The sequence below is a fragment of the Solanum dulcamara genome, chromosome 11, assembly GCF_947179165.1.
Source record: "Solanum dulcamara chromosome 11, daSolDulc1.2, whole genome shotgun sequence".
NCBI lineage: Eukaryota > Viridiplantae > Streptophyta > Magnoliopsida > Solanales > Solanaceae > Solanum > Solanum dulcamara.
The window spans coordinates 40702802-40727398 of NC_077247.1; the positions used below are offsets into that span (position 1 = coordinate 40702802).

Genomic DNA, 24597 nt, shown 5'->3' on the forward strand with positions numbered 1-24597 from the left:
TTTGCTTTAACTTGTAAATTATGCTAATTTGGGTTAACCATGTGTAATTATGAGGAGAAAGTTGCCGCCCATAATTGGACGGCCCAAAAGTTTGTTTTTTCTTTTTGAAAAGCTACTATCAACTATGTACCTACAAAAATGAACTTAATTACTCTGGTATACTTATTTACATTTTGGAAGGATTACACAAATTTCATAATGTTAAGAGATAATTATATTTTATTCATATTTTTTTTAAATTATAAATTTATTTTAAATTTGGTGGAATCCGTACACATTTCAAAACGTCTTGATACATCACATAAAGTGATGTATTAGACCGATATATCATGTAAAGTGATGTATCTAACGTTCCAATACGTCACATAAAGTGATGTATCCAATCGCTACATCACGTAAAGTGATGCATCCGACTGATACATCACGTAAAGTGATGTATTCGATCGATATATCACGTAAAGTGATGTATCCGATAATAAGAGAGAGTAGCAATTTTTGTAATTTTTCCAAATGATAGAGAATTTTAGAGAATATGATAAAATAAATTGTGTATTTAGGTAATTTTTCCTTATTTGTTTACTCATCAAACTAATTACAATTCTACACATCCTTTTGACTTCTTTATTATTTTTTCTTATTTTTTTCTCTATATCAATGACAAGTTAATTGATATAAAACATTTCTTTTATTTACTTTTATTTGTTTCTATAATTATCATAAAATAATTTATTTATCATATATATATATCAAAAAATATGTCAATAGCAATTGTCGTATACTGTTGCAAGGTATCATAGATGATTGGTTCATTTCTTCAAAAAAGAATCACTTCTTAGTCTTTTATGATACTCACATGATATATATCATCTACTAACAAGGTATCATAGAGGCTTAGTTCATTATGTTCAAAAACACACTCAGTCTTTTATGATATTCACATGATATAAGTATCATATATTAACATGATATCATAGAGCTCTAGTTCATTCCTTTTAGAAACATACTCAATACTCAATGATCCCCACATGGTACATAAATCATATACTAGTGAGTATCATAAACGTCTAGTTCATTCCTTTCAGAAACATACTCAGTGCTTTATGATACCACATGATTTATATCATCGATTGATAAGATATTATTGAGGATTGAGTATATTTCTAGAAGGAATGAATCAAAACTCTATGATATCATATCAATATATGATATATATACCATGTGAGTATCATAGAAGACTGATATTCCTTCTAGAAACACACTTTATCTTCTATGATACTCACAAGGGGTATCATAAGGCACTGATTCATTTCTTCAAGAAAAGAAACTCCTCAATCCTCTATGACACACCACATGACATATATATATACACGCGGATAGGATATTATAGAATATTATTCATTCCTTCCAAAAGTTCACACAATCCTCTATGATATATATCATATAATAATAGGATATCATAAAGGAAAAATTTATTCTTTCAAAGAACGACCCTTAGTCCTCTATGATATTCACACGGTATATATACCTTATATATTGAAAAAATATCACATAAAACACCCTTTGTCCAAAACTAGACTATATATATAAAACTATATTGTATATATAGGTTAAACAATATTTTTATGTATACATTAAATTTAAACTCCTTTAATGAAATTTTTGACTTCTGGGCATCTGTTGCATTTCGTTAGAGTCAATATACACTATACGATTGAATCAATAAAATAGTACTATATATGTAATTAATCTTGGCAGAAAAATGGAGAAAATTGGGGAATATAAGTAATCATCAAATAAATGGTAATTAATTCACTGATCTTGAGCATCAATCATGTAAATCATTACAAACGATCAAATTACACAACCAAAAAAAGAAAATAATGCAAAATAAAAAAGAAGCTGAAGCCTTCTCCAGTTTCTACAACATCCACTCACGCTCAAACACAAAAAAGTATAATCAAATTAAACTCAACCCCAAATGAGTTTAGTTGATAGTCAGGTTACCTAAGTGATAACTACAATTAACTAATCGTTCAAAATAAAAAAAAATTAGTTACTTGCTATACTTCGCAAAAATACACCAATAGGTACGTATAAAAATTAATTGATTATTGATCCCAAACTATAGTACTAGAAAAGCTCACAAGAAGGCGAGGAAGAAGAAGAAGGAGAATCAGAGGCAACTTCAGTTTCCACTTCTCTTCGGTGGAAATTGCGGTGACAACCACAAGCAGCACAAATAAATGCGCTGCTTGTTCCTTCTTCACCACTTGGCATGAACTCACGGCACCCATCAACTGCATATCCTCCAACACTCGCCGCGTGATTCTTCTGGCACTCTTTATATCTCACTCTCCTTATTGTAAAGGCTGAATTCGTAGAGCTTTCTGATGAGGTTGAGTCGTCGTCTTCCTTCTCAACCAGTTCAATTTTTCTCATACTTAATTTTTTTTTGAATAGATAATTTTTAGAGATATATAAAAAATAGAGGACTGATGGAATATGAGTAGAAGATATTTTTGGGGGATGTGGAGAAGCTAAATCTTGCGTTTATATATCTAGCTATTTATAATAGAATTCCTGTACTTTGGCAAACCCTAACCCTAGAAGATGTTTTTACAGCTCAATGCTAGAAAGTAAAATCATACCTATTATTTATAGAGTTTAAGTTACATGTACTAACCCGTTAAGGGAGTGTTTGGTATACTGGAAAAGAAGGGATTTTCTCTTACTATTTTTTTTTATGTTTGATTAATAAAAAAAAATTCTTATTTCAAAAATATATTTATATATAATTTAGATAAACACTAAGAATATAAATATGGGGGAGGCTGGTGGGGTTGAAACTGTTTTTTTCTACTTCTAACAAAAGTCATTTTCCTTAATTTTATAAAATCGTTTAGAAAAAATGTTCCTTAGATTCTTTTGACCTATTATTCTTTGTGGATTAGAATGGCATTTACAACTTTGACCATTCAGCACTCATTTCTTTTTCTTTTCTTTTCTATAGTGGATTACTATTTTTTGATTTATGACAATTGGGGTCTTTTCTTGGTAAATTTCTCTAGAATGGGTCGTTGTGAATTGATTGCTCAACAGCTAATTCCAATCACGTACTAACCAAGTTTCTTGCTTGGCTTTAAAAAGATTTGTCCTTCATGTTTTATAGAGAAGATCTTAATAATTCATCTTTCAGTTAATTAATTACCCTGCAACATGACTGATTGGTTTCTAATTATACATGGCCAGCTAAACTTTGCCTTCTTACCGGCAGTGGTGGATCTACCATTTTCATTTAGGGGATTCAAAAAAAATAAGCATGTTAATAGTATTAATAAATGAACAAGTCGAATTAGATATCAACGGAGCGGATTATAAATGAGCGAGTTTATATACACTTTCTTCACCAACTATATAATATTCAAACAACCCCTTAATATAATCACTTTCTCAGTTTCTTGAATGAACGATGCATAAATTCAGTAATTTTTATCGAAAATAAATTTTAATTAAAATTTTAATTGAATATATAATAATATTTACTTTGAAATCAATTTCTTGATTGAATTATTATTAAATATTAATTTAAAGTTTTAATAGGAACCCATAAATTGAAGAATTTGAATAAATGAGTTTTCAGATTTTTTTTTAAATAATAATATAATATTTTGAAAAAATTAAAGAAAAGAGAGTAATATATATATATATATATCATTTTAAAAAAAAGAGAACTAGAAAGGAGGTGCGTACTGACATAGAAGCCAGTAGCTAGTAGGAAACAGACACGTTCACAATCCTGAGCTTGAAGGCAAAACGCTAGAAAAAATGCACTCACCAAGAATCAATCTTGGGCATAATGGAAGAACGTGAGCTATTCCACCGCTGAACAACCCATTAGTCTTGTGTTGAGGGGGTGCAATATCTAATATATATACGTAAAATTGAAATTTAAACCTACATAAATAGTATAATTTTTTGGCCGACGAACTCCCTCGGTTCCATGTAGATCGTCCTCAGAACTCCAATCTTGACGTTGTGGATTCGAGTCGATCACCAAGGAAGAAAAAAAAAGATTTACTGCGGCGGGGTAAAAAAATAAATTAAGACCACTTTTATTTCTAGCCCAGCAGTGTCAAGAATAAATTGCAGTCGATAACGAACCTACTAAAATTGTGCGAACACACTTTTTTGCCTTCTTTATTAGTTCACTGACATGCAGATAACAATGTTATGCCACATATATTATAATGTCTACACAATTATGGGTTATGTCTGATCAAAAGTAATGCATGCATGCAATTTTGCAGGTTAAGATATCTATCCAACATTTAATAAATACATAACGGAACAGTATAATTAAAAACTAATTTAATAAGCTATTCAATCCCAAGAAATTAAATATATAAAATCTAGCTAAATTATGAATTCTATTTGATTTGTTCAAACGTCTACGGTATATATACTATTGTTTAAGTTGAACTAGTGGAATACATTCTAAATCCGTAAATTGGGAGGCTCAGGAATTTTTAATTAACCCATACGCATGTTTATTTTTCAAAATTGAAGAGCACCCAGCGCTGATAACAACATTTAAAATTGGAAGTATTCCTAATTCTGCGATACTTGATTCTAACCATAATTAACATTTTGTCTAGACAAATAAAGTAATCCCTGAAGATAGAGGCGGAGTCAAGTAGGGACGAGGAAATTCATCCGAACCTTGTTTGGCAAAAAATTACATTATTGTTTATACATATTTAAAATTATTTTTTAGGTATGTACACTAGATGTCGAACCTCCCTTCGATTTCTTCATATGTTCACTTTTACATATTTTGAACTCTCTTGATGAAAATTCTGACTCCGTCATTGCATGAAGAAACAATATTTGTGTCTTTTTTTCTTAATGGCCATTTTACGTGTCTGCGGTGATCTGTAATTTGTTCCCATTATCCTCCCATCATCTAAATATTCGGTAATATGCCCGATTCTTTTCTTGTCATAGATATATTTCGTTCATTTTAATTTGTTTGTCTGATTTTTATTTAGTTTGGAACAGAATTTAAGAAAATAATTAAAGAAAAATTTCAAATTTTGTGGTCTTTATTTAAAAGAGACATAGAATGAATCGTTGCTCTGTAATCTTTTGGTCTTAAAATATATCACGTGAAAATTAAAATTAAATAGTTATCATAATTAAATGGAAAGAAACATTCTTTTCTAAATGTTCTAAAAAGAAAAATAAAACGGAGGAAAAATATCTGTGACTGTATTGTATATAAATTATTGAGAAATAAAGATGTAATTCCAAGCATAGACACATAAATGAAGAATTTTGTATGGTTTGTATCCCTCGAATTAATATTCTAAATTTGATGACTTTTTCTAATTTTAAAAGTCGTATAACTTATTTTGATTGGTCACGTTTATAATTTAATTTAAAATTAAATCTATCCACTTTTAAACTCAAACTTGCTAACCCATTTAATCCGACCTATTTTTTAGTTTGAGGGGTAATCTTGTGCCAAGAAAATAAGTTAAAAAGGATATTTTTGAATTAATAGATAAATAAAGGATATTTGTGAGTCATTTTTATGAAGGATTTTTGTGTGTGTTCTTTTGGAGAGAAAAATATATATTAAACAATTTTTTGCTCTTCTGGTTTTATTTTCTAAGAAGTAGAAACTTTTAACTTTTTTTTCAACCGAAAAAAAACTATTTCTGCTCCTTAAAAAAACAGTTTTACAAATTGACAAACAACTGAATTTTCTAAAACAAATTGTTGGTAAACAGAAAGCTTTAGAAATAGAAGAAGAAGAAAGAGTATTTGTGATAAGCACTGATTGTATTGAGAATATAAAACTTGTGATTTGGACCAATACATGTATTGTATATATAACATTCTATTAGCTAGTAACTAACTATTTGTTAATTTGTTATAGCTAACAGTAAAAAGACTAACTTGTCCATCATTGATCCTAACTACTTCTTAACTAACTAACCAACTCTTTAATAGCTCTATGTCTCAACACTCCCCTTCAAGGTGGAAGGTGAAAATATGTTTAAAACTCCTAGCTTGAATAAGAGATGTTCATGTTGTAGTCTAGATAGCCCTTTAGTTAGAAGATCAGCAGGTTGTTCCTGAGTTGGCAAGTAGTCTATCTTGATTAAACCTTGTTGCAATCTTTCTCTAACAAAATGACAATCAATTTCAATGTGCTTAGTCCTTTCATGATACATTGGATTTGTTGCAATCTGAATGGCAGCCTTACTCTCACTATACACTTGCACTGGTAACTGAACTTCAATACCTATTTCTCTTAGCATTCCAAGTAACCATACTAATTCAGATACAATCGAGGCTAAACTCCTATACTCAGCCTCAGCTGAACTTCTGGACACTGTAATATGTTTCTTGGCTTTTGATGACACTAAGAATTTACCAATCTTGATAATATAATCTATAACAGATCTCCTGGTAAGTGGACAAGAAGCCCAATCAGTATCACAAAAAGCAGTGACTAATCCATCCGAACTACTAGCCAACGATATGCCTTGTCCAGGCTGTCTTTTTAGGCATTTAATTACCCTTAATGCAACATCCATGTGAGATTTCTTAGGCTGATGTAAGAACTGACTTAGAGTCTTAGTGCTACAGGATATATTTGTTCTTGTCATATCTAGATACAATAGCTTTTTTACCAAATGTTCATTATATTGTTTTGATGTTAGTTTGATATTAACATCTATAGATGTTTTGTCATTCCAACTTCAGATATGAGTTCAAGAGCATACTTCTTTTGGTGCATCAATAGCCCTTCGATTGACCTAGTAAACTCTATCCCCAAAACGTATTTGAGCTCCCCTAAGTCTTTCATCTTGAAAACATGTTGCAATGCCTTCTTTGTCTCTTCTATTAATACTAATATAAAAAAAGAAAAAAAAGAAAAGGTTGCTGCCAATTATCAGCATATCATTCACATACACAAGTAAAATGATGATTCTTTTTTTAAATTATTGATAAACAAGGAGTAGTCATATTGACTCTGTTTGAACTTGAGATTAATAAGAGCTTAAGTCAATTTATGATTCTGGTATCTTGGAGCTTGTTTAAGCCCATACAGAGATTTTATCAGTCTATACACCCTCTCTCCTTGACTGACAAATTCCTGAGGAAGCTTTATGTAAATCTCATTCTCAAGATCACCATTTCGGAAAGCATTAAATATATATATCTTATGTTCCACTATTTTGAGGCTACAATAGACAATACAACTCTCATTGTTACCATCTTGATAACAGGTGAGATTGTTTCTTTGTAATCAATCTCTTATTTCTGACTATATTCTTTGGTAACTAGCCTTGCCTTAAACCTCTCTATTTCTCTAGTAGATATGTATTTGATTTTGTAAATTCATCTGCAGCTAATAGGCTTCTTGCTTGGAGGAAGATCAGTGATCGTCCAAGTCTTGTTACTCTCTAAGGCTTGAATCTCAGCATCCATGGTATCCACCCACGTTTTATCTTTAATTGCCTCTGAATAGTTTGTAGGTTCCTGATTAGTGGATATAACAGCAATATAACACTGATAGGCATGAGAGAGATAAGAATAGCCCAGTGACTCAGATAAAGGATACTTAACATCTATGGTGATATTTAAGAACACAAAGTCCTTCAGCCATGGAGGAGTGTGCTTAGGTCTAGTTGATCTTCTAGTACCAATAGAAACTGCAACCTCTAAATAAGGTTGATCTACAATGATAATGGCATCAGAAGAGGGAACTGGTTCTTCAGGAGTAGTAGGTTCAGGTGGAATAATAGGCTTAGGTAATACCGATAAGGTTAGGTCTGCAGGCGTATATGTTCTCCATTATTTTATGGCTCTATGTCAACAATAGGAGGTTCACTGACAATATATGTATCTCTGACACAACTATTTAAATCAGAAGCTAGACTAGGAAATTCTTGGAACTCGACACCTGAATCTTGTAGATTATCTATAAACAGAGACACATTCTTAGGAATATCAAGTTTTGAAATGGAACCTTTTGTTAGTATATCCAAGTTAGAGATTATATGATTTATTGCACCATTATCTAGTATCCACACTTTACTATTTTCAGTAACAAATAGAGCTTTACCTGCAGTATTTGCAGTATTGCACTCAGATGAAGAAGCCTCCAATTTGTGATTCATCATTTTCAGAATATGATTATAATATTCCTTGGAAAAGGTACAACCCTGAAGTAGTTGCTTCACTTATTGCTGAGCTTGTCTAGATGATTGAACACTTTTTTGGAGCCTTCAGCTGTAACTCTATTAGTATTAGGACAATCAACCTTCTTACCCCACACCGGTGTTTGTACATTTGTGTTCGGACCATAAGAAAATGTGCTTGAACTGGTTGTGCTTTACTAGAGTAACTAGTGTCATTTGCAGTATAAGCAACATTTGCACTATGAACTTTCCTCTTGAACTTGAAATCAGGAGAATATCCGACAACTTTGTAACAAAACTCTTTGGTATGACCTTTGCACATACAAAAAACACATATTAATAAAAAATATTCTTAAACCTTTGGCTAAACCCTAAACTACTACTAGCTTTTGAATACATGACCACAAAGTCTATACTAACATAACTCATTCCCATAGTAATTACAGTCTTTTGACTCTCATCTCCCACTATTATAACATATGCCTGGTTAATGATTGGTAATGGATCCATCATCAGTATTTGACTTATTTTCTGATGATAGGATTCATTTAGTCCCATCAAAAACTGATATAGCTTCTATCTATTCATGTGAGCTACAAATCTTTTTGACTTCTCACAGTTACAACATAGAGCTGGTACCAATACCTCAAACTCATCCCATAGAGTGTTAAGTCTGGTATAGTACACAGACACAGAAGAGGTACCCTGCTATAAGGAGGCAATATCTTTATGCAAAGTATAGGTTCTCGACTCATGTACTTTATCAAATCTCTCTTATAAATCAGTCCATACACTCAAAGCATTGGATGCAGATGCAATACCACTCAGTAGACTCTTTGAAACTGAATTCATTAACCATGATAATACAATTGCATTCACTCTCTCCCACTGCCCCCACAACTCTTCAGCATACATCTCTTTCCTACATGTTCCATCAACTAATCCTAACTTGTTTCTTCCTAAGAGAGTTAGCTGATCGACTTCACAAAATATAGTTCTCAACGCCAAGTAATTGAAATGAGATAATACTAATTTAACTCACATCAGTAGGGCTAAGAAATAATAGATGATTATAGCCAATATCTTGTCCTGATACAAATTTGCCATTTAGAGAAATAGAATTACCAGGCCTTTGAACATTATCGAGATCCATTCCTGCATGTTCTTCTGTCATTGTTAACTTTGAATTTCTTCAATTTGTTATAGAAGCACAAAATTGTACAGATTTCAGCTTCAACTGAGCTCCGATCTGTAAATCAACTTCAAAAACACAAAAAATCAATGGATGAATCCGTGAATCAACACCTTGACTCTTTGTGTCTACAATTGAATCGCCATTCACAATGATAACTATGAAAGCTCTGATACCATGTTGGTAAACAAAAAGCTTCAGATATAGAAGAAGAAGAGAGAATATTTGTGATAAGCACTGATTGTATTGAGAATATAAAACGTGATTTGGATCAGTACATGTGCTGTATATATAATATTCTATTAGCTAGTAACTAACTCACCTTGTAACTAACTATTTGTTACCGCTAGCAGTAAAAAGACTAAGTTGCCCTTCACTGATCCTAACTACTTCTTAACTAACTAATCAACTCTTTAACAGCTCTATGTCACAACACAAATAATATTTTTTCTAAAAAAAAATGGTTTGGCCTCTCAATCGCTTTGGCCAAACATGCCCCAACAAGAAGATATCTTCACTTTTTTTTCTATCAAAATAACTGTGGGATAATTATAAGTGGTAACTTCTCATAAATGTAAATGTTTTTCAATTCAAATCCTTTGATTTCTTTTAGCTTCCTGAGTCGGGTTAGTCACATGCATGAATGACTCAATTTAATTAGCATGAATTATAATCGTACGTCATATCATTCACCGGGGTGAATTTATAGGTTAAAATATGAGGCACGTGAATTTGTAGTTATTTTGTAAAATTAGATATATTATAAAATATTTTTTATAATTAACATAATAGTATCTTTTGAACAGCTGTTGAAAGTGAAAATCACATTAGTTGTTCTATCTTTGAACCTAATCAACATCAACTATTTGAATATGGGCTCCTTATGGTTAGTTTAACGCAACCCCATTATCTTCAAATATATCTTGTCATTATTAAGTCCGTAAAATGGACCCCATCTTTCATAGGGGCTGTTAATTACTACTCTATAACGCTAGATGATGCATAATATGGTGTAGAGCTAAGAGTCTTCGATATTTATTTTTCCTTTTTTTTTCTTTACTACTTAAAAGAAATTAATAAAATTATGTTAATCTATGCTAGAAGCATCATTACTTGCTTTGATATTGTTTGGTACGATCTTAATTTGGACATGAAAGCCTTTTTCTCTTCCTTCTTGTCAGTAAATTTAATTGTTTATTTTAATATCAAATGTTTTTCCCTGAAGTAATTAATTTTGAATTCCTAATTAACAATAATATAAAAACATATATCTAGTGTAATCCCACATAGTGGATTCTGCGGAAGGTAGATTATATGAACCTTATTATTTTTATTTTGGAGGTAGAGAGATTGTTTCTGATAAACCACAGACTAAAAAAAAACAATGCGAAGCAATAAGAAAAAAGAAATAATTAAAGTGAAGAAGTCATGACAAAATACTATGAAAAGTGTGACAAATCATTCTGAACAGTAATTACAACAAAAATAATACGATAATTGAAGTACAAAAAAGAACAAATTCAAATTACTTTGCAAATGACTACATATCATTCAATAATGAGAAAATTGAAAATTAATACGAGGAACCTTAATTAATTGTGTGAATTTATAGTTTCTTTGATGTTTCAAAGGCTTTAAGAAAAAGGGGAGGTAAAGGACGAGATCACCGTAGTTGAATTATAATTATGATTCATAATCATGAACACATTAGTTAAGTAAATTAAAAATGAGTAAGTAATGTAGTTTGTAAATAGTAATGATGATGAGTAAATTTGAGTTTGATAGGTACTTAATTAAAGATAAGCATGATTATGCTTCTGGGAGGGATAATGAATTATGACTAATTTTTGTAGGGTTTTTGACCTACACAACACATGTTGTTGACACCCACCACAGGAAAAATCGTTTCTCACTTTTGTAATTAATTAGCTTTTTGTGTGACCATTGACTAAAGCATCTTAAGGCTCCCTAATACTTGCATTTTCCTCTTTGAAGTTTAGAGAAGAATTTTTGCATAACTAAAATCAAATTAATTAATAAGAAAATCAAGAATAATAATTTTATTTTAATTATCATTTGACCAAACAGAGAAATTATTTACTTGAATGAGGAGAGTGGAGACTAACCATTGATTATGAGTTAAGAGTACGTAAGTGTTTTCTTTCTCAGTTGGCCCCATGAATGATGATGGCTTTGTTTCTTTTGACCTTTAAGTTAGTCACACACTTAACCTGATTATATTTAGTAGCAAAATCTACCTTTAATGACACAGCTTGCCATTTAAATGGGTTGTTTTTTTTAAAAAAAATGTCCTTAAAAATCGAACACATGCTTAGTGGGACATAAAAAATTTAAAGGCGTAGAGCATAACTTGTGAAAAATTATGGACAAAAATGCGAATAACCCCAAAATCTTCTAGTACTATAGCAATTGGATCTCACTCTAGTCTTGGACTTATTCAACTTGAAAGTTTAAAGGTCCAACAATCTTTATATCACTAACACGTGAATAATATCAGCATGGCATGTAGTCCTAATTATAACGCTCGAAGCCCACTTCAGGCGTCCTCTTTTTTATTGAAAGAAAAAAGAAAAAAAATTGAGTGCTATTATCTGTGACACGAAAGTAGCAAGCCAAAGTCATATTCAGTTATTCCTGGAATCCAAATAGCAATATTCGTGAAATGTGGAAGTGTCAAATAAACCTGTTAAGTGGGCCGGACCGGCCCACTAATATTTTGGCCCATCGGAAAATTGGGCTGGGATGGGTCACTCCGAGCCCAATAGTGAAAAAATATTAAACAGTCCGACCCATGACCCATTAAGGGTATAGTGTCCGGGCCTAATGGGCTGGGTCAAGTCAAGCCCGTTGGGCTTGATTATTTTTTTCCAGCGTTTATGTATTCGAAAATTTGAGTCAATCATGAAATATAATATATCGTTATCTATTTAATTTAATAGTACTTATAAAAATTTATGTACTCACAATATACTATCTATTATAATGATATACTTAATTATATATTATATATATACTTACAATCTATATCTAATATACTCACAATATACTATCTATTATAGTGATATACTTAATTATATACTTACAATCTATATCTAATATACTCACAATATACTATCTATTAGTATACATATACTTATATTATAATATATATACTTACAACTAGGGGTGTACATGGACCGGATTGGTCCGGATTTTTTACAAACCAAACTACACCATTTGTGTCGGATTATTAAATCTATAAACCAAACCAAATCAATAAAAGTTGGGTTTTTCGATATCATTTTTTCTCGAGTTTTTTCGGGTTTTTTGGGTTTTTTCGAGTTTGTCGGGTTTTTCATAGTATCTAATAAAAAACACAGAGCAGTGCTTCTTAAAAAAAGTTTTAGTACAAAATATCAACATATAAGATGGAGGCAGAACACTGTTTAAAGTTTTAACTTTATAATATAACTTTATAAGATGGACTTTTTTTGTATATTATTTAGATGAGTTTCTCAAGTCCAAATCTAAATGTAAGAAAGAAAACAAAAATTATGAAAAATTTTAAAAATATATTTATAAATTACATTTTAATAAATATTTTTATGTATAACATAATTTAAAAATAGTATATCTATAATCGAATCGGTTTGGGTTCGATTTGACTTTTTTTAGTTAAAACCAAACCAACCCTATAATGGTCGGGTTTTTTTTTCAAACACCAAATCAAGTCAAACCAAATCACTAGTCGGTTTTTTTTTCTGATTTGGTTCAGTTTGTCGGTTTGGTATGGTTTATCGATTTGCCCTGTGCAGCCCTACTTACAATGTATATCTAATATACTCACAATATACTATCTATTATAATAATATACTTATGTTATGTATTATATATACTTACAATGTATATCTAATACACTCACAATATACTATCTATTACTTACATTATATATTATATATACTTACAATTTATAACAAATATACTATCTATTATAATAATATACTTACATTATATTATATATACTTACAATATATATCTAATATACTCACAATATACTATCTATTATAATAATATACTTACGTTATATTATATATACTTACAATGTAAACTAATATACTCACAATATACTACCTATTACTTACATTATATATTATATATACTTACAATTTATAACAAATATACTATCTATTATAATAATATACTTACATTATGTTGAAATCTTATAGTGACTACAAATTTAATTTTCAATATATGATTATGTAAAGTAAAAAAAAATTATTTAATTGAATTATACAAAATTTATATGAAAAAAAATTAAGAAATGCAAAGACTCAATGAGTCTTTGACTTTATAAATATATTGATAAAATTCAAAACATACAAGTTACAAACTTACAATTAGTTGTATATAATAAATTGTAACTTCTACATATTTCGAATCATTTTCTCCAATTCATCTATATTAACATTAACAGGCATTGGCTTATAATTTTTAAAATCAACTACTCCGTAATTTGGACTAGCTTGTGCCGAAGGATCTCCAATTGACATTATTTCTTCAAGTTCTTCTTCTTCTTCTTCCGTATCTTCTGCTATTCCTTTATTCCTACGCTCTGTTCTAATACAATCTCTGAGGCAAACTAAAATATTCATGGCATTGCTCCCAAAGAGTGTCGATTGTCTCCGATCTGCTGTCTTTCTTGACTAAATGCTCTCTCGATGCAACAGTTGACATTGGAACATTTAGCATATCCCTAGACCCTAGCCATGGTTGATAATACTGGATATTATTTTTGATTGTTCTTCCACCATTCTAGTGTAGTGACACTATTTTCATCATAGGTCTCTGGAATCTGTCTCAAATAATAATTAAGCTCGTCTCGATTTATGCTCCACTGTAATGTAGGTTATATTCTATTCCAAATAGATAAATTAGAAAAAACATGGACAGACATACCACGTGCCTGTCTTTTAGAAGATGATGGTTCGTCAGAAGGATGAGATAGATGAACAGTATGATTAGGGATAGTATTATCAAATAAATCGATATAATGATTATATAATGTTTGAATATGATCATTTGTAGCACTTATCGCCTTAAACATATCAGGATCTTCATCTTGTTCAATTTCTATAGAAGTATATATATAAGGTGAATACATTCAGACATAATATTAAATTTCATATACGGATTTAACATAACACCAATTAAATAAATAAAAGGAATAGGAAAAAAATATTTTTTAAATTTTTCTATCATTTCAGCGATAACTTTTTTGTAATCATCTTTCTTTTTATATTTCATAAACAATACAAAAATTTCAGCTAAATAAGTTAAAATATTAAAAACAGTAGAATATTAAGCAGCAAAAAACCCAAGAGTAGCCAAATAAATTTTTTCTAAAAATATAACATAATTAATTTTAGTCTAATCAGATTCTTCCAACATGACTTCGGGAAATTTATATGCATATTGATTAAAAATTATAGTTATAGGGGCTTTATAAATATTATAAGTCTTTAAAAAATCATAAGTCGAATTTCACCTTGTCTCAATTTCTTCGGGCATTAATCTTGGTCTAAAATTATTTTCTTCGTATTTTCTTTTAAATTATTTAAGTATATCTTTTCTATTATTTTCTTGAATAAAATCAACTACATGCCTAATTTTTTTCAATTGTTGGCTCAAAAAAATAAAGTTCATCTTTTATAATTAAATTTTTTATATATATATATGACAAGCACATCTAATATGAAAAATATCTTTCAAAGATGGAAAAGCTCAGTTTTTAAAGAATAAATAGCACCAGTATTGTTAGATGAATTATCAAAAGAAATACATAAAACTTTGTGTTGAAGACCATAATATTTTGCAACCATTGTATAGAATCAAAAATAAATTGTGCATTATCTTTTCAGTCTTCATCATATTGAAATGCTAAAATACGTTTTTGCATAATAAAATTACTATCTATCTAATCACAAGTAACATTTAAATAATTATTTTTATTTATAGCACGGTCAAGATCAGATTTAAGACAATAATATGCATATTGTCCATGAAGTCTAAAAATATCTTATTTACAAGTACTATTAGAATACCGTTAAACATGAGATTATAAATTGATTGTATATAATGAATAAAAACATCAGAAGAAGCAAATGAAAAAGGAAGACAACCCACAACTATTATTTTCGCTATCCTCATTAATTTTTCGATCTGTGGGTTTATTCTACCTTGAACTGGCCCAGTAGCACCCTATATTCGTTCTTTCCAACCAGGATGCTCATTGTTTAGATGTCTAGTCAATTGACTCGTTCCACTTCTATTAACCCCGGTCTTATGCTTGAATTTTTTTGATATTCTTTATATTGAGCTTTAGTTGTTCCGGCTATGCGTTTCAAAATAATGTCATACTAAACTAGTTTTTTTTCTTTCTTTTACAGGTCGTGGAGGAAGATTAACAGTTCTAGATTGAACATTACCTATATCTACATCAGGATTAGTTGATGTAACATCCACATCATCATTATTATCTTGTTCTATTTCTACTTCAAATTTATTTGGATCTTTTATATCGTAAGTTTCTTGATATTCATTTTCATTCATATCATGTACACCTACACCTATTTCTCCAAATTCACTAGGTGGTGCTTCAGACATACGGAAATAATTTCTACTTGTACTCCCTCTATCTACCGGAAGTACTTTTTTCTTACTACCACTACCTCTGTCGGAACACAAATTTTTAACATTTTTACCTATATTTTTTAATCTATCCATTGTGCAAATTAAAATAATAAAATTTATAAACATAAAAATTAAATATTTAAATATACTAGAATTAATTTACTAAATAAAAGCAAGAGAAGGAAAGATTATATCAAATTGCCGGAATCAAATAAAGAATCGTAAAATTGATGAAGTGTTGAACACTTGAAAGTTGAAAACTTTCACTTGATGTTGTTAATTGCAAAAAATAATAAAAGTTTGATATCACTTTAAGAGAGAATTGAGAAATTGAGAGAGAATTAGATGATTGTTGATGTGAAAAAATGATTAGAATTGAGATAATTAGATGATTGTTGGTGAGAAAAAATGATTAAATGTTGTAGATATTTATAGAAAAAAAATTAATTAATATTTTTTTTATTTTAAAAAGGTCATTTTGGCCAATTTTCAGAAAATGGCCGTTGGGCCCAACAACCACCTTCTGAAAAGTGGCCCAACCGTCAAATCTCAAAAATTAAAAATAAAAAAAGGCAGCCCGGTGCACTAAAGCTCCGGCTATATTCAGGGTCCGGGGAAGGGCATGACCACAAGGGTCTATTGTACGCAGCGTTACCTTGCATTTCTGCTAGAGGCTGTTTCCAAGGCTTGAACCCGTGACCTCCTGGTCACATGACAATAACTTTACCAGTTACTCCAAAGCTCTTCTTCAATTTTTTAAAATATATACCCGGCCGGTGGACCGGTCCCTTACTGCGCCGATCTTATCGGTCCAAACCAAAAATTAGACCGGATCGGCTCAAATTTTGTTTGGAGTAGACCGGTATCCGATCCGATCCCTATTGTACCGGGCCCTTAATGGGCCGGTCTTAGTGGGCCAAAAACCGGGCCACCTGGCCCAGTTGACACCCATAGTGTCAAATGAGTGGTTGGGTTAAAGCTGGACCGGTTAAGAAAAAGAGACTTCTACATAGATATACTAAGTAATTTTAATATTTATAATAATTGATAATACTATTTGATTTTCAAAACATAGTAATAATTTCTTTAAAAATATATATATACAATCTTTCAACAAATCTCACAAAATTAGGAATCTGGAAATTTTCTATTTCATTTTAATTTATCTTCTCTTTCACAAACAACGACCGCCTCTTGGCCTGAAAATTGAATGACTCTATTTGTTTACATTTTTTCTTTTCTTTCTCTCGACTTCCACAACTTCTTCTCTCTATATACACATGTGTATCATATGTATGTATGTCAAGTATACACTTGACATCTCATTATCTTTGCTCCTCGATGATAATGGATTTGGGTTGAAATCCTTTGAAACAGGTCGTGGTTTTCTCCTTCCTTGAGCAAGGGTGTTTCCACTTAAACTCTTTATATTCTTTATTTTAGTCTCTTACTTTCCGTGCTGTTCTTGCTGAGTCAAGGGACTTGATCCGTTGACGTGGGGTGGATGCATATAAGTTAACAGGTGATATAGAGAGATACGAATTACTTAGGTGGTAACGAGTGTTGAAGATTTACAAAAGTCTCGCGTTGATGGTTAATAAGATGGGTGGACTCCTTATAAAGCTTGGGCAGTCCTCCTCCCTTTGAGCTAACTTTCGGGGTATGAGTTAGGCCTAAAACTTAATTTTACATGGTATCAGAGCAGGACCCATCTCACCCAATGTTGGGGCCACTGAAATCAAAATTGTCCATACACCAGATGCTAAGCGTCGAGCGTGAGGTGGGGTGTTGAAAATTGACAAAAGTCCCACACTGGTGGTTAATGAGATGGACCGACTCCTTATAAGGCTTGGACAATCCTACTCCCTTTAAACTAGCTTTTGGGGTATGAGTTACGTCTAAGACTTAATTTTACAACGATAAATCAAATTATGAGCTTAAAATCAATGGAACCCTACGTTCGTAGTTCGCGATGTTTCGAAAAGTATTGGTATGTTCTGTTAATAGTTGAAAGTTTATTTCAAATTGGTAACTAGGGGTCCTTTTTCGTCTATGGATATAAAATCAATTACAGGTTTGATCATATATTTTCCAAAATCTAATAATTAGTTGAAGATGTGAGGGTTAATTTGTATCCTGTGTAATGGATCGTGACCCAAGTACTCGTTCAATTTTTTTAAAAATATTTTATATAGTTTGTTTTTGTATCTTGTGTAATGGATCGTGACCTAAGTACTCGTCCAACTTTTTAAAAAAATATTATATATAGTTTGTTTAGCCACAATTCACAGTAGCAAAAGTTTTTTCTTTTATTTGTCCTGACACAATCTAACTTATGTTATGTTTTGGTAAGTTCTCTCATGGTTACTTCTTGAGCTATGCAGAAGGCCCAAATTTCCCCCAAGCTTTAAATGGACTAATTTGGATTATATCCCTAAATAATATATGCATCATCTGTGCTTGTTGTTTTGCATTTGCCAAGAAAGGCTGACAGTGTATAGCATAGTGCATTAGTGTATAAATGCTAAAGTTCGGACTTAATATCAGGAGTGGAGTTTAGAGTACATATTAGGAATTTGATCAAACCTAATATTTGTTAATTGAAAGCATAATTATTAATTTAGAACTTAATAATTTAACAAAAATAAAATTTTGAATTCATAATATAAGCTGGCAGGGTTGCAATTCCAAATGAGAAAACCACATGGGTTGGAGAGGTGGATCCATATGGTGCCGTGAGGGTGCATAATTTATATATATAATTTTAAAAAAGATGATATATTTAAGTATACACTCTCATAATCAAAACTTATCTAGATGCATTGGTTGAAACCATCACTTTATCTTACAACACTGCAAGTTTGAGCCTAGACAAAGGGATAGTGGTGCCCCTGAGTTACATGCAAAGGTCTATCCCAAATGGAGGCACATGCCTATGTCCATTTATTTACCTATTTTCTATTTGAGGCGGGGTTCAGTAAAGAGTAGGGTCCAAAACCATGTGACTACACAATCCCTCATAAAATTTCACTAATTTAAAACGGATCAAGAAGGTGAACGAGGAGTATCATATAGCCCAAAGTGTGCACACATGGCAGGCCTTTGGAAATTTTAAAAGCTTGGTGATGAATGGAATGAATTCCATATTGGTGATCGAGGACGAGAATTTTAGGTTTCAACAATTTTCCAGCTAGTTAGGTCAAGAGATTTCATTTTTCAGTATTTTTGGCAAATTATTTTTTAGTGAAGTTTCATTATGCATTTGGACTTTGGCCACAACTTTTTTTCAAGAATATTTGATTACTTCAAAAATAATAATTTATATTCGTAAGTTTTAAAAATTATTAAAAATACTCATAAGTTTGTATTATTATTTTATAATAAACATGTTACGTTAAAAAATAACTTTATAACATAATTGATAACAATAAACAGCAACAAAATAACAATATGAGCAAGAGCAATGCATTAATTGCATACTCAAACCCGTCACTAATTCAGTTGGAATTATAATCCATTAAAACAAATTATTCTTTTTTATCAATCTTATCACTCAAACTATAACTCAAACTTTTTCGGAGGAGGTAGATAAATATTAGTTGGAATACTAAATGATTGTTTTTTTTATAAAATATAAAAGTTAGGGGTAATATTTAAATATTTAAAACTTTTCAAATACTAGAACTAAACCCAAATACTAGTTTTTTTCTAGTATTTGAGAACTTAGGATGTTGCCTAATATAATTTTCAAGTTATATGACCAAACACCACTTCCCAAGTTTTTCCTGAGAATATTTGTGACCAAACGGGTACTTAAATTGATACTTGATTGTTTATTTTTCTCACTTTTTGACGCCAATGATTTTCTAACCATTTTCTGATGGCTTTTCTCATCCATAATTTTAAATATATATATATGTATATGTTCGAAGGATTTTCAGACTTTTCTTTCTTTGTCTATTCCGCCCATAAGAACATTTGGTATATTTTTCTTGTGAAAGTAAGAAAATTAAAACAATCCTGATCAGAATCTGAATTAATTCTACTTTAAAGAAAATATCGAACACCATATAAAAGTTTACATATAAATAAATAAATTACAAGTTGATTTTTTTTTTTAATTTTCTCCGGATCAATCTAAGATAGCACCAAATAGAAAGATGTTTGCGTTGTGTGTTATTACAAATTACAATGAATTTATTTGCATTGTATGATATTTTTAGGAAAGAAATGACAGCTAGAGCCCGTTTGGATGGGCTTTAAGTTGGTCAAAACCAACTTAAAGCCCTTTTTTAGCTTTTGGACGTGTTTGTCTAATGTTAACTTTAAGTCATAAAGTTCTTAAAGTCAGTCAAAAATGAAAAGTTAGGATTCCTAACATTTTTTTTCTAAGTACTTAAAGTCATTTTCTTTGACCATGAAAATTACTTTTATATCCCTTATATTTTAACTAAATTCCCAAACTACCCTTTTTATTCTTTTAATCCTAAAATTCACATCATTTTCCTCATTTAAGCACTTTTATCCAAACACTCAACTGTTTATTTATAAAAATAACTTTCAACACTTCAAAGTTCTAAAAGCACTTCATATATAAAAATTACTTTTTTTAAGCCCATCCAAACGGGCTCCTAGACTTGTATAATAATTTTGCAATCATTTAAATAAAAATTAGAGATTCAGAGAAGACAAAATGATTTTAAAATTATATTTATATGACAGTGAGAAACGTCATTATCAATTCTCATATTTTAAAAAAATGTGAATATCAAATAAATTAGTCATGGAATTGAGTTGGGCGGCTAATTACTGTGCGTTCCACAAATTCAAGTAGTTGTAAAATGCAGCACTTCACATGTGAGCATTTAAGGCTAAATTAAAGCATGCAAAATTTTCAAAGCAATTGCTGCCCACATACAATTAGAGTTCACCCGTAATTGAACAAATATATATATATATATATAGATAGATATATAATGATTGGAGTTCGCCTCATTACGGACGAACCCTCATTGATTTTATACAACAAAAATGTGCCTTAGTTGATGAACTGAAATATTTTTATTTTTTTAAAAATGGAATTCATCCGTAATTGGACGGGACTGCAATATATTTTTTAAAAATAGAATTGGAAATTTTCGTTATTTTTTATATATAGTGATGCTTGTAGATCTAATGAAAAATTCACACAAATAAATCAATAATTTTTTTTAAAAAAAAGTGATACTCAATTGGAACTCATGACTGTAATTTATACAGTTAAGTTAGTACTTAATAGTGATGTTTGATGATTTAAATATAAATTGTTATTATTATTATTATTATTATGGACCTATTCGAAATAGCTCACACTTACCCTTCATTTATTTTCGATATCAAAATTACCCTTCTGGTCTATGTTTTGGACCACAAATGTCCTTGAAACGTTAAACTTGCCACCTAGAGTTAACATGACAATCCACCTAGCCAGTTCAACATGGCAAAAAATTCTTCCCTCGCAATCACGTGTTCTTCTTTGTTGAGTCCTATTACAAAAAAATAAAAATAGAAAATATCAAAAATAGTTCATCCATTATTTTTGTTTGAATTGTTGTCTAGACTTTGAAACTCCAATTTTGAAGTGTGCTCAAATTTGAAAGCTTGTTGGTAGGAAATTTTTAGCTTCTGCTGGATTCTTGAATTGCAAAAATTTAAAAAGATTTAATTGTATGTTACTGAAAATTACTTTGATATTGCAATTGAAGCTGAAAAATGACCTTTAACAACTGATTTTTTAGTTTGAGGAAGATTTGACTTAAACCACCCTCAAAAATATAATATGAAAAAGTACTTAAAAGCTTATGAATCTGTATTCTATGATAGTCTTGATCTAGATCTTACTGTGATTTGTTGAGATTGATGTTGTGAATCTATGAATGTTAAGCAAGAAATGAGGGATAATTTCATTTTACCCCTATAATTAAATTGGGTAGGGTGTAATAAATCGATAAATAGGTTATCAGATATTTTTTTAAATGTTGAACTGTTGGGTCAGCTCCAGGTGGCAAGGCTAACGATTCAAGAGCATTTGTGGTCCAAAACATAGACAGCAAAGATAGTTTTGATACCAAAAATAAACGAAGGGTAAATGTGAGCTATTTCGAATAGTTCCAAGGTAATTTTGATTTTTTTTTTTTAAGTTTGTGATCAAGAAAAAATATTGAAATAAATATAGATGAACAAAACAAATACTACCTTAATACTTGACTCAGTACGAAAATAAAATAGATAAACAAAACAATTGAAAAGAGAGATATTGATGTCTTTAATTTATAGAAGAAGAATAAGAAAAAGAAGAAGAAAGGAAGAAAAGATTGATAAGAAGATGAAATTTTGGAGAAAAGGGTTAAGTTAATACGTTTTAAAAAAAATTGTAGTATATTTTTTTGAATTTTGGGATGAATTAACGAAAATTTTGATCTGAGCATACCTACTTTTTTTTAAAATATAAATATAAGGTATATATGGCAGCTAGTTGACTTTGGTATACTCGATGCAAGAAGGTCAAAAACATAAATTGTTCGATCTGACATATCTAATCTATCCAACTTCCAACCATATGTCATGCTGCCTAAGATAAATTAGAATAATAACACTCTATTTGTCCACTTAAAATGGTAGATAATTCATTTATTTTGGGTAAATTGCTCATTAATATTTTTCTCCACTTATAAATATGGCTATAAATATAGCCTTAAATTTCAATGTAAAAACACACAAAACATATAAAATAAGAGAATTACTATTACTCTCTCTATATTACTATTCTCTCTATTAATACTTTCTATATACATATTCTCTTGTTCTTTTTCCTTTATAAAATTGTCAAGTTAGTTAATTTATAACACGTTATCAGCACGAAGCTCTAATTTTTCAGAAAATTAACTTCTATATCAGGTATATCTACTAAAGAAATTTAATTTTTAAGTTGTCTTTGTTACTTTTAAATTAATTTTCATCATGTCAAACTTATCAAAATTGGAATTTGTGGCACTTGATATTTCTGGTAAAAATTATTTGTCATGGGTACTTGATGCTGAAATTCACCTTACCGCTAAGGGTCTTGGTGATGCTATAATTGAAGAAAATACAACATCAAGTCAGGATAAAGCAAAGGCTATGATTTTCCTTCTTCATCATCTAGATGAAAGCCTAAAAATGAAATACTTGACAGTGAAAGATCCACTTGAATTGTGGAAAGACTTAAAAGGGAGGTATGACCACCTCAGGGCAACAGTATTGCCAAGGGCTCATTATGAGTGAATGCATTTACGGTTTCAAGATTTTAAAATCGTAATTGAGTATAATTCTGCTGTATTTAGAATAACTTCTCAATTAAAATTATGCGGGGAAACTATAAATGATGAGGACATGTTAGAAAAGTCACTAACTACTTTTCATGCCTCTAATGTAATATTACAGCAGCAATACCATGAAAATGGTTTTAAAAAATACTCTGAATTGATATCATGCCTTCTGGTGGCTGAGCAATATAATGCCCTTTTAATAAAAAATCATGAAGCCCGTCCCACTGGAACTGCTCCGTTACCGGAGGTAAATATGGTAAAGACACATGGCCAGTCTGAAAGAAGACAAAATAAAAATTATGGTCACAATAATGTGCGTGGACGTGGCAATGACAGAAGAAATTTAATAATCGTCGAGGTGGTGGTCAACATAAAAGGGAGAACAATATCAGTTCTCAAAATGACCCTTCAAGAAGTAACTGTCATCATTGTGGTATGAAAGGTCACTGGAAAAATGAATGTCAGACGTCTGAGCATTTTGTAAGACTTTATCAAAATTCTTTCAAAAGAAAGGCAAATAGAGGTGGTGCTTCTTCTTCTAATGCTCGAATAGAGTCACACTTGGCGTTCGAAAATAATGTTGAGGCAAGACCTTTGAATAATGATAATATTAAAGCAAATTTGGATTTAAGGGATGATGATTTTAATGACCTCAATGATATTACTCATTTGGAGGTTGAAGATTTTTTTAAGGATCTTAATTGATGCTTAATTTCATGTTTTTCAATATGTTGTCAGTTTTATGTACTTTGAATTATCGTGTTTTTACGTTTATGTATTTGAAAAAAATAACAATAAATAATAATAAAAAAAATAAAAATCATAGCCACATTTTTATGATAATTGTATATTGTTTATTACATTATGATATTTTACAATGTTGTAATTAATTACTATTAGTGTGCTATTATTTAATCTTAATATCATGTTGTTACTAAAAAAATATTTTCCTTATTTAATGTCATTATACTAATTGTTTATTCTTGTTGATGTTTTTGACATTAATAATTTATAATTATTGTATTATTTTTGTCAATAAACAAATTATCTATACATGATGAATAATATTATATTAATGTTTTATAATATTTTATATTTATTTTTAATACTTACGTATAATATTTATTTAAGGTTAATAAATATATAATTTGAT

The 24597-nt window shown here is 30.2% G+C and overlaps 1 protein-coding gene across 1 annotated transcript; it reads right to left on the reverse strand.

The window, feature by feature from the left end:
- Positions 1–1917: 1917 nt before the first annotated feature.
- On the reverse strand, positions 1918–2613 carry LOC129874792 (mini zinc finger protein 2-like). Its single transcript, XM_055950151.1, has one exon. The coding sequence runs from the start codon at positions 2437–2439 to the stop codon at positions 2131–2133; it is 309 nt and encodes a 102-aa protein (XP_055806126.1). The 5' UTR covers positions 2440–2613; the 3' UTR covers positions 1918–2130.
- Between the last annotated feature and the right edge of the window lie 21984 nt (positions 2614–24597).

Coding starts and splice junctions, on each gene's coding strand:
- LOC129874792 (XM_055950151.1), bottom strand. CDS start 2,439: ATGAGAAAAATTGAACTGGTTGAGAAGGAAGACGACGACTCAACCTCA.